The 13823-nt window shown below is 49.2% G+C and overlaps 1 protein-coding gene across 1 annotated transcript; it reads right to left on the bottom strand.

Moving 5' to 3' along the window:
- Positions 1 to 1112: 1112 nt before the first annotated feature.
- LOC136639119 (tripartite motif-containing protein 10-like) lies at positions 1113 to 12482 on the bottom strand. The gene is made up of 8 exons (XM_066613137.1): positions 12053 to 12482; positions 9493 to 9588; positions 8970 to 9200; positions 8007 to 8029; positions 7541 to 7659; positions 4368 to 4958; positions 3175 to 3285; positions 1113 to 1386 (listed from the first exon to the last, which is right to left on the bottom strand). Exons 1-8 carry the CDS (start codon positions 12449 to 12451, stop codon positions 1346 to 1348), a joined length of 1611 nt encoding a protein of 536 aa, XP_066469234.1. The 5' UTR covers positions 12452 to 12482; the 3' UTR covers positions 1113 to 1345.
- Between the last annotated feature and the right edge of the window lie 1341 nt (positions 12483 to 13823).

The raw sequence follows: 13823 nt of genomic DNA, 5'->3' as shown, positions 1-13823 counted from the left end.
AGCACTGGGGGAACAAGGGGGCAAATGCCCCAGGGCACCAGCAACTGGGGGTTGCTGCCACAAACGGTTTTCTCTGAAAACCAGAACTGATGTTTTTAGGCCTTCCGGAAGGCTCCGAAGGCCAGGGAGGCCGTGGACAACCTGACCAGCTCTCAGAAGGCCTAAAAACATCGCGTCTGGTTTCCAGAGAAAACCAGAAGTGATGCTTCCTGGGCGCCTGGGGAAGGCAGCATTTTGCGATCCTGGCCTCAGGCGGCACAAGGGCCAGGATTGCAACTGCCAGGGAGAGGCTGTCAGAGTTTTCACACCAGGCTTGCTCAAGTCATGTAGCACTGCAACAATACCGCCATCCACACCCAACTAGGCAGGGATCATCTCCCTTGGAGAGAAGCACCTTCCCAAAATGTTTACAGCCAAGCCTGGCATTGCTCACATGCTGTTGCACATACCAGTCAGTTCTTCCTCTCAGCTCCATTCACACACACACACACACACACACAAAAGAAGGAAAAGCACTACCATACTGTGAGCAACATGGGAGGAGAAGGGGTGCCTCGGGGCGTCACCATGTGTGGCAGCTCTTCTCCCTTGTCAGAACCTCATGGAAACAGCAACAGAGAGGTGAGAGGTCATCCCCCCCATCTCACTAGGGTTTCCAAGTGGTCCTTTGCTAATGAGGCTGGCAGCCACATCCAAAAGCAAGTCATGTTTTAACAAGGAAACTCCGGAAAAGCAGCCACTTGCCAGATGGACTCCAGGAAGGGCACCTTGTCCAAGGGAGAGGGCTTGACCTTGGCTTGGACTTGGGGCTTGCGCCAGTGGCACATGATTGCATCTCACAAATAAAGGCTTCCAAGAGCTAGCAAGGGTCGCTGGCCAGCCCTGTGGCAAGGTCCAGTGTGCACAGCACTGGCAAGGGGAGGGGGCAGGGAAGAGGAGAGAGGAAAAGTGTGGTGGAGACAAGGCACATGCAAGAGGTTTTGAGCCAATCAACTCCCCTCACGCGCCACCTCCCTTGGCAGCCAAAAAAGGGATGGAGAGATGGATCCATGGGTGTCTGTGAGGGAGGAGGGAAGATGTACAACATTTTATCCAGACTCAGCCCTGGACTGTTCCAAGTGAAAAGGACTTTGTTTCTACTCTCCCACTTGAGGAGTAAATGCCACCCAAAAGTTTGCTTCCTGAGGATTTCACAGAAACAGACTCCAAGGCTAACCCTGCAGAGGATGGACACTGGAAAAAGCCTCCCTTATGTGCCCAGACTGGGCCTCAGAAGCTTAGAATGGTGCCCAAGTCCACAGGTATGTCTTAGGACCAGCTGTCGCTCGAGGCCCCTGCTGTTCTTCTAGGATCCTGTCCCAATGCAGAAGGTGGGAGTTGTTGACCCTGGAGGGACACAGAAGGAAGAAGCAATCCCCTTAAGTACTTCCGCCAGCCTCTGTTGCTGCTGTTCTTCCTATATTGATGAAACCCAAGCGCATTTGGTCCTCTGTGGTTGTCCATTAACAGACAATATCAGTATAAATTTACGTGAATAAAACGGTGGTTCTCAAACTGTGGGTCACAAACTCCTGCCCTTTTCCTTACAAGGAGCAAGGCAGGGGAAAGCAGCAATGCAATCCCTAGGATTGTGCTGCTGTGGGGAAAGAGTGGGCTGCTTTTTAACTTTACTTACCAAGATCCAGGGGTGTGGGGAGTCCCACAGAGTGCTCTGCAGGGCTCCCCAAGGCTTGCAGAATGTTAAAAAAAAGATCACAACCCACTTCTAGTTTAGCGATTGCAACTGGGAACTGGGTTGCAATCATTTTTTTTAATATTCTACAAGCTGCGGAGAGCCCTGGAGAATGCTCCATGGGGCTTCCCGCAACCCTGGACCCCGGCAGCAAGCTAAAAAAAAGCCTGTCTTTCTCCCACAGCAGTGCAATCCTGGGGATTGCGTCTCTGCTTCCCACTCTGCCCCCACAAAGACTTACTCTAGACTTCCAACTCCCAGAGAGTTTGAGAACCAGTGGAGTAAAATGTTCTGAAGATAAAGCATACTTTAATGTTGCATGCATCGTCTTAAAAGAGGTGCTTTCCGTTCTGTCCTGCCTGAATCTCAGAGGAGGAGATACCTTTTCTTAAGCATTAAGAAGGCCTGCTGACCAATTAATCCGGGGCACATCTTCCATTGATCCTGATCTGAGACAAGACTCCAGTATCCATAAGGACTTACTAGCCCCCATCTGGCCTCCAGGATCAGCAGAGCCTTAGAACTGAACTACTGTGCTGTAGGATGACCGAGGGTCCAATCCTATCCAACTTTCCAGTGCCAGTGCAGCCACTGTCCAACCCTGAGGAAAGGAAACAAATGTTCCCTTATCCAGAGGAAGCCTCCATGATTGCCCTTCCACCAAAGGATGCAGTGCATGACCCATTGGCACGGCTGCATCGGCGCTAGAAAATTAGATAGGATTTGGCCCTGAGGAAGGTGTCTTCTTGCACAGCTCCCTCTAAGAAGAAAAGCATCCTCTCATGAGTGGGTCAAGTTCGACTTTGCATTAAGTTCACTGTGGTGTTTTAGTGCTTATGCAGAGGAGCACGGTGGCTTTGGGGATATGGCAAGCAGGAAAACCTGCCCCCCCCCATGGCACACCAAAGGGGTGCTAAGTTCTGGAGGCCGCAGTGTGAAAATAGCTGATATGGCACTTTGAAAAGGCACCCATTGTTCTAGCCCTGTATGCAATTCTAATGTGGCGCAATCTGGGAACAGGATGTAACTTGCTAATGTTGCAAAGTACAATAAAACGGCAGTGAGAAGGCTTGTAGAACCAGCCTCTCTCTCTCTCTCTCTCTCTCTCTCTCTGCACTCTCCACCCTCAATCTGCCTGCTGTCTCATGATTTCTGTCTGACTTTTCACTGCTTCTGCTCTTGCATCTACATCCAGCAACCTGATCCCCGAGTTTTGGTTGCTCCATAAAAAGTCAGTGCTACAGTTCACATTTTAAAATCAGTTTAAAGATGAACACCTATAGTCCAAACTGTAGATTAAAAAGCCATCTGTGTTTTTCAGCACAGACTTGGGTTCACCCTGTGGGGCCAAAGAGACAGGAAGATATCTCCCGCCCAGCCTCAGCACTGAGTAGTCTGTGAGGGTTGTCACTGAAGCCCTCCACAACATCTCAGGCTCTTACCAGAAGTAGATCCAAAGGCTGAGGTGATGGGGGTTCTGAAGGAAGGGGGTCTGCCTGCTGTGCCCCTTCCTGGGGTAGGCAAACCCTGCCCAAAGGTGGGTGTGGGAGCTCCTGGGTGACAAACAAAGGACAGAAAATCTGTTCAGAGCATGCACTTCTCAACCCTCCCTCCACATATTTCTGTTTCTTTTTTCAGGGCTACTTTCAGAACCGGAACACCCGTATTGACATGTTTAAACACAGGAATAGAGAATCCTCAAACAGGAATCATAATTGCAACAGATGCACCTACCACAATATCCCATCTCAAATTCTCAGACCTAGAAAACCACTATGAGTGGAGCCTGACACTCTCCAGAAAGATTGAATGAAATATTATCTAACCTCACTTAGGTCATATCAGCCTGTGGCTCACTTGGACACGCCAACATTAGCATGTGAGCGCTTTTCGGGCCTTACAATACAGGTCAGAGAAAGCAGATGGTACAGGCACCCCAAGAAACCTCAAACGTGGTGGAACTTACTTCTGGGTAAGTATGCTGTCATATGTACTGTACTGGTACATGCTCAAGCAAAACTCTGAGCACATCCCAGTACAGTGCATGTGAAAGTCCCACCGAGTTTGAGGGGGCTTTTTCCAAGGAGGCTTGGACAGGACTGCAACCTCAGCCACGCAAGGTGGCGTTAGGCCGGGTGCACTGTAGTGGCAAGAGGATGGAAGTATGACAGTGAGGAGCAGGGCAGACTGCATCGAAAAAGATCCGTGCAGCAGCAGCGGTTAAGAACGTAAGAACAGCCCCACTGGATCAAGCCATAGGCTCATCTAGTCCAGCTTCCTGTAACTCACAGTGGCCCACCAAATGCCCCAGGGAGCACACCAGATAACAACACCAGGTTGTTCAGAGGTGGACTTTTCTTTCTCAAATATTTCTGTTCAGATACTTTCGGCTGCTGGAACATCTTTCTGAGATATTGCCAACACACACAAAAGGAAAAGGGCCTCTTTTTCTATATAGCAAAAAGTACTATTAGAAACAGCCCAGCCTGCTACCCTGGGTGCCCACAGGTCTACAGCATTGGAAAACATCCTGGAAACGCCAGCAGGTGATGCAAAGGGGGTGCAGGGCCCTCTCAACCCGCATGGAGCAAGTGCCCACCCTTGGGCACCCAAAACCTGCTCCCAGAGAACTCACCTCCAAAGGCCGGCTTGCCCTCAGGCATCGTGCCAGGGATGATGAAGGCGAAGGGGCTGCCCTGGTTCTGGCTGCCCAAGGCGGGCTGTGCCAAGGATGAGCCAAAGGGGGGTGCTGTCCTGCCCTGCCCACTGCCAAAGTTGTAGCCCACAGCAGGGCCTCTTGCCCTGCCACCCACAGCAGCACGGAGGCCAAAGGCACTGTCTGGTGCTTCTGGCTGGTTGGGCGCCCTAAAGGTGAACTGAAAGGAAGCAGAGCCGCTAAAGATAGCGGCTGCATCAACGCTTGTTGACTGGGTGGTGGCTCCTGATGCTGCAGAAGTGGTGGCAGTTCCAAAGTTGAAGACGGACGTAGTCGCTCCAAACGCTGGCTGGGGGGTGGCGCTTTTGGCACCAAAGGATGCCAGAGGGCCGCTCTCTCCAAAGGGTGCCTGTGTGGTGCTGCTGCCAAAGGCTGGCTGGGCCACTGAGCCAGCAAAGCTGAAAAAAGCCCTGAAGCTGCGCTTGTGGGCTGGTTGCTGGCCATCCGGGGCCGGATGTTGGCTGGTGCCTGCTCTGTACGATGAGGATGGCTTCAAAAGGGCACCAACAGCTGCAGAAAAAGCAGAGGGGCAGGACCCAAATATCAGTGGCGCTGGCTAGTGGCTATGAGGAAAGAACCAAAGGCTCCTCCAACAGCTCCTCTCATTTGTCTTGGAGGGAGAGGGGGAGGACAAGACTCCTACCTGTGCATACAACAACCAAACAGCCTGTCCACCTTCCTACTCAAAAGTAAACCCCACTGAATTCAAGGGAACTTTTTCCCAGGTAAGTCTGTATAGGATTGCAACATTGGTCTCTTGTTTTGAGGGGGCTGGGTTCTCTACATCATGCTGTAGAGATCATCATCATCATCATCATGCTCTACATCATGCTGAGCTGTCTATGACAGATCAGGAGAGAGATCTTGGGGTGGTGGTGGACAGGTCGATGAAAGTGTTGACCCAATGTGAATAAAGAAGGCCAATTCTATGCTTGGGATCATTAGGAAGGGTATTGAGAACAAAACGGCTAATATTACGTATAATGCCGTTGTACAAATCGATGGTAAGGCCACACCTGGAGTATTGCGTCCAGTTCTGGTCACCACATTTCAAAAAGGACATAGTGGAAAAGGTGCAAAAAAGAGCGACTAAGATGATTACAGGACTGGGGCACCTTCCTTACGAGGAAAGGCTATGGCGTTTGGGCCTCTTCAATCGAGAAAAGAGACGCCTGAGGGGGACATGATTGAAACATACAAAATTATGCATGGGAAGGATAGAGTAGATAGAGGGATGCTCTTTACACTCTCACATAACACCAGAACCAGGGGACATCCACTAAAATTGAGTGTTGGGAGAGTTAGGACAGACAAGAAAATATTTCTTTACTCAGCATGTGGTTGGTCTGTGGAACTCCTTGGCGCAGGATGCAGTGACGGCATCTGGCCTGGACGCCTTTAAAAGGGGATTGGACAAGTTTCTGGAGGAAAAATCCATTACGGGTTACAAGTCATGATGTGTATGTACAACCTCCTGATTTTAGAAATGGGCTATGTCAGAATGCCAGATGCAAGGGAGGGCACCAGAATGAGGTCTCTTGTTATCTGGTGTGCTCCTTGGGGCATTTGGTGGGCTGCTGTGAGATAGAGGAAGCTGGACTAGATGGGCCTATGGCCTGATCCAGTGGGGCTGTTCTTATGTTCTGTTGCTGGTCATACTATATCTAGAAGATGCTTGGGCCGCCTATGTCTTTCTGAGAGAAATGATTGTTAATTATTCCCCCACGCCAGCACCTTTTGTAACAAGAAGGCAGCTACTCCAGCCCTACTTTGAAGAAGTGAGTTCTTCATAGAGATGAAATCTGCAAGGGGCACAGAGGGATCCTGCACACTAACCCTGCCCCAGCCTGCCAGACTTCCAGCTTTCTGGAAGGGGCAAAATGGGAGCAGTGAAGAGTGACTAGGGGGAGGTTTCTTCCTGTGAGTCAAGAGCAATCCACGCATGAGTTATATTTCACTAGAAGGGAAATGCCAGCAGATACATCTGCGATAATGTCCAATTTTTCCCTCCTTTTTTGCCTACTTTTTCTCATTTCTACCCCCCCCCCGGCCCCTTAGGAAAGCTGTAGCCTCTCTAGCCTCTAGGACTGCCTGGACTCTAAGATGCGGCACTTGTGACCCTGGGATATTCCTCTGGAGGTTCTTTGTTTGCAGTGCCACTCCCAAGCAGCCACACATGACTGGATGTGTACTCCTAAGTCTGGTTGACCCCATAGATAAGAGCTCTTAACCCAAACTTCCTCTTGAGTCAGAGTTGCGCCCATTGGTTGGGCAGCCATGCCCACTGTCTAGGTGTCTAGGTGAAGGAGGGGATGGAATGAGATGGTTCCTCCTCATCCGGTCAGGTACCCCATAACATAATCAATCCCAAGTTTAAGATGTAGCACAAGAATGCTTGGGAGCATCTGGTAAGGTCTACTATTGGGTGAGAGACAAACCCACTTACAGCCCAGTTAGGAAGAATCACCCCGGCAGAATTGCAAGATTCCGGCAGATCTCAGCAGATCCCCCTTGGATCTGCCAAGGCAGGTATGTTGGGGAGATGGGATAGGATAGGGGAGGACAGGATGAGGTGGTGACAGGGGCCAGGGGAGGCACGGGGTAGATATAGTCCAGAAAGCAGGAAGTTTCAGTGGCATCCACTGAATCCTAACCCCTTCTCAGACTGGATACTGTGGCATGGTCCACACAGACCTGCACCAGCGAATTCACTAGGGCAGGTCTGAGTAGACCCCTCCACATGACCTCCAGGACTGTCCTCCCCACCAGACCTGCACACCTCCCTGAAAAATCAGAGGGAACATCAAAGAAACTTCTCTTATAAGCTGGGGGAATAACTTAGGAAGAACCCATAAGTGGTGGTAGCCTATGTGAAGGCTTTGACATCCCTTTGAGAACATCAGAGTTGTACTCTGTAGTACTGATGTACTAGATCAAGAGTCCATCTCATCCCCATTGGTGTTCCTGACCTCAAGGTTGAAGAACACTATTCTAGGAATGTCTCCCCCCTTCCTTTCAGCCCCTTCTGCACCTTGGCAAGTCCTGTCCAAACCTTCCCATTATATACATCTTTGTACATCTTTCTTCATTACCTGGGAATTGCTTCATGACACCTTCCAGAAGGAATTTCACATCATGGAATTCCCTGATTCTACCGGTCAGCTCAGGAGGAAAAGCCACAGGATTCTGAAACGCTCCCATCTGCCCAGACCTATGGCAAGAAAAAGCCTTATCCCATAATCTATCCAATCTGAAATCAATGACTGGAGCAACAGAATGGTGTGGAGGAGCAGAGAAGAGCAGAAAGCCTTTGAGACAGAGGCAAGGGCAGACTGAGGGTGTTTTGGGGAGGAGGCTTCTCTAGCTATGTTGATGCAAATGAATATAATATGCAATAGGTACAGAAGCACTTGTAGGCAATGCATGGTGAAGGAAGGGGACAGAGGTCTGGCAGCCCTGCTGGATGTGCAGACTGAGTGTTCCAAAGAGATGCCCTGTTCTTCACAGGCTATTCCCAGCATCGGGAAGCAAGAAGGGAAATGAGTGGGATCCACGTACCTCTGAAAAGTCCTTGTAACATCCTGAAAAGAAAAGATAAAAGAACTCAGAGCCTATCATAGGCAAGTCACAGCCCAATCCTATCCACACCTTTCTGGGAGTAAGCCCCATTGATTCTAATGGGACTTACTTCTGAGTAGACATGCATAGGATTGGGCTGTCAGTCTTTTCAGACCCAGGATAGAGGAGCTTTCTGGTCCTCCAGTATTCAGTTGGCACACATTTTTGCCAAAAGTAACACCACAAAACTCTCTTCCTTACCATACTCCTTCTAGGTAGCCCTAATTACCAGTTGCCTGAACTGCTGTGCATGAATTTGTCTTTACTTAGGAAACTGCAAAATGTTTACTCAGTTTCTCCCCAGGCACATTTCACAGATCCAAGCCCCCTTCCCATCCCCTACTATTTTGCCCAGTAGTCCTTTCTACAATGGTTCCCTCTGCCTTCAGGTCAAGACTGGAGGAAAGAGGCAGGAGATCACCTCCTGTTCGAGACTCCCAGAGCCCAATCCTATCCAACTTTCCAGTGTTGATCCAGCTGCAGTGCAGCCCCGAGGCAAGATAACAGATGTTCCCTTACCTTGAGGAGGGCCCCAAAACTGTCCATCACCACTACAGGATGCAGCATGTGACTGCATCAGTGCTGGAAAGTGAGATAGAAATTGGCCCTCAGTTACCTTCCAGTAAACTGCTGAGTTGAGCTGAGTAAGGAGAAAGAGCTCCTCTTGATCAGGAAACTCCCAAAGCTGGTGTTGGCTTATCAGCCTTTTCTGAATAGGGTGGCACTTCCTCTGCAGGAAGAGGTGTGCAGCTGAGAGTCCTTCTGGATCCACAGCTGCTCCTAGATTACCAGGTTGTGGTTGTGGCTGGGGAGGTTGTGGCTTGCAGCTCTGGCTGCAAACTGCAGTTAGTGCAGAATGTGGCAGACAAGGTGGTCACTAGAGCTCAGCAGGTCAGACCTTACCTGCAGGAACTCACTGGCTGGTTGCTGACGCTTCTCCTCCATCTCCCAGATGATATTTTCCAGAGATGAGGCTTCCCTGGAGAGGCTGGTCAGGTGCTCGTCTCTTCTTCTAGCAATCTCCTTCTCCACCAGTCCTATTTGGTCCAGGAATCTTTTCTCCTGTTCTTCTAGAAACTGGTGCATGTGTCGAAACTCAGCCATGGTCTTCTCTCTGCCTTCTTCTGTTTGGTTCTGCAGCAAGAAGATAGGAAAAAATGAATGTCAGACCAAAGGACGGAGTCAGTCTTTGTGACACCAAGAACTAGGATGTGCTAGAAAGGACTTTTCTGACATTTCACATCAACATTTAGACATGAAAGAGTTTCCCAAAGATCTCAAAGGGCCCCCTTTCAGACTGGCCACGCATCAGACCATTCCAGCCACTAGAGGAGCAGAGCTGCCTTTGGAATCTTGCATTTACTACTCTCTGCCTCCAGAAATAGGTTCATGTATCTTTGAACTGCCCAACAATCGTGACAATTACCAGCAGGTCTTGGCTTTCTTTTTCTGCTTCTGCTTTATATTTCAGGATTTTTTCTCTTTCAGCCATCAGGGTTTTCAGCCTGCTACAGAACTGATCCTGGTGAGAAATGAAAGTTCAAGTTTAATTCCTTTGGAGAGATTATGGATATTCTCTCTCTCTCTCTCTCTCTCTCTCTCTCTCACACACACACACACACACACACACACACACACACACACACACACACGCACGCACGCACACGCATGCATGAAAGCTAAGGCTGCAATCCTATCCAAATTTACCTGGGAGGTAGCCCCTTTAAATATAATAGATATTACTTTGCATAGGATTGGGCTCTAAGTGACAGACAGATAGGATCAAGCAAACTGGACAAGGAGTTACCTCCCTGCCCCATTTTCCAATATTTTTCTCCCCCCCCCCATCCTTTGAGGTCTTTATTTTACACTTTCAGAATTTCTACCATAGCAGCAGATAGCCCAAGTTTAAATCTCTCTGAGATAGGGTAGAACACACCCCAACCTCACCCCTCTCTAAAGCTTCCTTCAGTTTCAGCAGCTTCCCTGTTGTTCAGTTGTTTAGTCATGTCCAACTCTTCATGACCCCATGAACCACAGTGCGCCAGGCCCCCCTGTCTACCGCTAACTTCCAGAGTTTGTCCAAATTCTGTTCATTGCCTCAGTGACACTGTCTAACCATCTCATCTTCTGCAGTCCCCTTCTCCTTTTCCCTTCATTTTTTCCCAGCATCAGGGTCTTTTCTAAGGAGTCCTCCTTTCTCATGAGATGATCAAAGTATTTTAGCTTCAGCTTCAGCAGCTGTCCTTCCACTGAACAGGCAGGGTTGATTTCCTGTAGAATTGACTCATTTGATCTCCTTGCAATCCCAGAGGACTCTCAAAAGTCTTCTCCAACACCATAATTTAAAAGCATCTATTCTATGGCACTCAGCCCTCCTTCTGGTCCAGCTCTCACAGCCATACATTACACCTGGGAAAACTATAGCATTGACAATACGGACCTTTGTCGACAAGGTGATGTCCTGGCTTTTAATTAAGGGCCCGATCCTATCCAACTTTCCAGTACTGGTGCAGCTGCAATGCAGCCCCAAGGTAAGGGAACAAATGTTCCCATATCTTGAGGAGGTCCCTGTGACTGCCTCCCCAGCACAGGAAGCAGTGCATACCCCATTGGCATTGCAGCACCGGCACTGGAAAATTGGATAGGATTGGGCCCTATCTAGGCTTACCATAGCTTTCCTCCCAAGAAGCAAGCATCTTTTAATTTCATGGCTGCAATCTCCGTCTGCAGTGATCTTGGAGCCCAAGCAGATAAACTCTGTCACTGCTTCCATTTCTTCCCCTTCATATCATATGCCGAAGTGGACAGAACCCACTGGCAGGGCAGAGTTGCTAGACTCACATTGATTTATCCCCAGGGTATTAATTCTAATGTTTGAGTCAATAATTTCTTACCAGGGGGCTGTCTTAAAACATAGATTAAAAATGGTCACCAGTGTCAGTCAAGTGCACATAACATGTTTATTTATTTTTTTTCCTTAAAGCAACCACTCACAATTATCCCACCCCACTCCCACATTAAGGCAAAGGACGATGCTACAGCCCAAAAAACAAATGTGCACATTTCAGGGCAATGAAACATTTATGAATGAGTTATGCGAGCCTGGAAAATCTCATAACAATGTAAAAGCGGACACACTTGAACTGGGTCCAGTTAGGGAGAAGGGCGGGATAAAAATAAAGTTTTTATTATTAATTATTATTATTATTATTATTATTATTATTGCCAGTAATTTTGTCTCAGGTGGAAGACAGAACTCCAAAGTGCCATAGATCTGTAGAGGAAATTGCACAGGATGTTACTGACAGTGGGAAAGCAACCCCTGGGTAGCACTGAGAATGGTCTCCTGGAAAGACTCCTGGGGTTCAGTCCCCAGCACTGTCTTGCATTCAGTTTGTGGCTTGGGGCACCTCACTCATCTCCAATGAGCACAACATTCTGTTTCCAGCAGCCATTAGCCAGGGGCAGGAGTGGGTGTGTCATTTTTGCCTGCCCCATTTGGAGGGGCACAGCACCAGCTTGTCATTCATTTGTGGGAAATGGCAGACCAATGGGCATCAAGCTCGACAGCGACTTACATGTGTTGGACAAGGCAGTGTTAAACAGTTATGCATATTGAATGTGCCTAAGTGAATCTTCAGGTAGGTTTCATTTAATAGCTAGTGGTATGGTGAATCTGCTGTTTTAGGTAAGGGGGGCAGCATGTGGCATGCTGTCGCAGGCATCTGAGGCATGGCATCATGTGCTAAATCATACTGTGCATTGTACATATCGCATATTGCACAAAATCAAGCATGCACTTTTGGTCTGACTGAACCCATGTGGATTTTGAACCATCCAGCCTCCCACTTGTGGAGGTGTGTGATCCAGTTTGGTCCAAAGATCAGGCATTAAAGGTCCAACTTCTGCTCTTCAATAGGGGTGCTCCTGCAGCTCTGCCCCTTCTCTCTCCCCCCCCATCGTGATCCTCAGCCCTTTCCTACCTTGTACTCCTGGAAAGCCTCCTCCTGAGGAATCACCTTGTGACTTTCATGCTCCTTGGATGTGACACACACCTCACAGATGGGGGCTTGGTGGTCCTTACAGAAGAGCTTCAGGGGCGCCTGGTGCTTCTCGCAAACTCTCTCCTCATCTCTGGCGCCCCCTTGCCCCCAAAGACGGAGCTTCTTGGCTATTTCCACCACGTTTTTCAGTGCCCTGTTTGGGATGAAGGTCCTCGGCTGGGCTGTTCCTCTGTCCTGGGGGCAAGAGCTCTGGGTCAGGCAGGCTTGGCATAAGTTGTACCCACACTCCACGATGCTCACTGGATCTGTGAAATAGCCCTGGCAACGGGGACAGGTGGCTTCGTCGCAGAGATCCTGCATGTGCCCAGGGGCTGCCATGGCTCCTGGCACAGGGAAATCGGAGTCACTTTCGTTTTCCCCCTTTGGGTCTGCAGGAGGCGCTTTCCCTCCTGGAAACGACTTGGGATCACTGATGTGATGTCAACAGGGCTGCGGCCTCCTGCTTTGGCAAGCCAGGGGCGTAATTAGCACCTCATTTGGAGAAACACGTCCCCCTGAAGCCAGATATTAACCCTTTCCAGCCTCAAATGACTGTTTAAGCCGTTGATTGAACCAGAACCCCAAGGAAGCCCCTCCCTTCCAGAGGCACTGAGACTTCTGCTGCTGTCAGTCCCATGCAAAGGAGATTGCCCCACCCCACAGCCCTCCCCAAGAGACCCCAAACATGGTGGGTCTCATCAGAAGTCCCCTTGGAAGTGGGATGCTTCTCCTGGATCTCCTCCTGGAGCCTGTTGGGGGCTGTTTGCAGGGAAGGAGCCTCGACCTGAAATCCTGACGTTTGGCCAGCCCCCTCTGCAATCCCACTCTGCAGCCCCCTCTGCAAGGGAGTTGGGGGGGGGGGACTCAGAGTATTACACAAAGGAGCACCCAGAGGGGCTCAGGCTCTGAGCTCAAAAAAGTCCCTCCCCCTTCCTGAATGAGAAGTGTAGCCTGCTCAACCACTGAGCAGCCCAGGGTGACCTGATGTCATAACCACAAAAGAGGACAAGGCACCCTAAATTGAAGGACATCCAAGAAAAAAAATGTAGGATATAAAAAAAATAAAATAAAAGCGCTCATATATTTATTTCATGTGGTTATACACTATGCTACTTATAAAATTTAAATCTTTATTGCGTATAATTTATTGCATATAATTTATTAATTACAAGAAGGCTCTGCGCTGCCCCCCAGTGGCCAGTTCACAGGCAAAGGAGGACATTTAAGCTCTTTTCAAGGACATGAAGCTAAAAAGAGAACATGTCCTGGAAAAAGGGGACACCTGGTCACCCTGGCCCAGCCAGTCCCCTAGAAAACTGTAGAGTTCAACCAGGTTGCCATCAACTGAGGAGTGGGAATCTGTTTTCTCTTGAAGGCTTGCACTTCTATGCTTAAAGAAGGGCTCACTGTCACCCAGAAGCTTGCTTTCCTCCTTTGGAGCATTCATTTGTCCAATAAGGCTGGCGGGGCTCTGTTCTCCTTGGGTGCCCTATGCAGGTGTTGTTTCAAGCTGCCTTCGGGCTCATCTCTTTGACCACCACAGTGTCACTCTTTGCTTAGAGCAGGGGTGTCCAAAGTTTTTGGCAGGAGGGCCACATCATCTCTCTGACACTGTGTCAGGGCCGGGGGGGGGGGAATTAATTTACAATTTGAATAAATTTACATAAGTTTACATAAATGAATATATTAAAGATGAACTTATATGAATGAA

The sequence above is a fragment of the Tiliqua scincoides genome, chromosome 2 (genome assembly GCF_035046505.1).
Source record: "Tiliqua scincoides isolate rTilSci1 chromosome 2, rTilSci1.hap2, whole genome shotgun sequence".
Taxonomy (NCBI): Eukaryota; Metazoa; Chordata; class Lepidosauria; order Squamata; family Scincidae; genus Tiliqua; species Tiliqua scincoides.
Note: the sequence above shows the minus strand (reverse complement) of the source record. Positions and strands in the feature narration are given on the sequence as shown.

Coding starts and splice junctions, on each gene's coding strand:
- LOC136639119 (XM_066613137.1), bottom strand. CDS start 12,451: ATGGCAGCCCCTGGGCACATGCAGGATCTCTGCGACGAAGCCACCTGT. Junction 9,589..12,052: donor AGGCTTTCCAGGAGTACAAG/GTAGGAAAGGGC, acceptor ATTTCTCACCAG/GATCAGTTCTGTAGCAGGCT. Junction 7,660..8,006: donor GTTACAAGGACTTTTCAGAG/GTACGTGGATCC, acceptor TTCTTGCCATAG/GTCTGGGCAGATGGGAGCGT.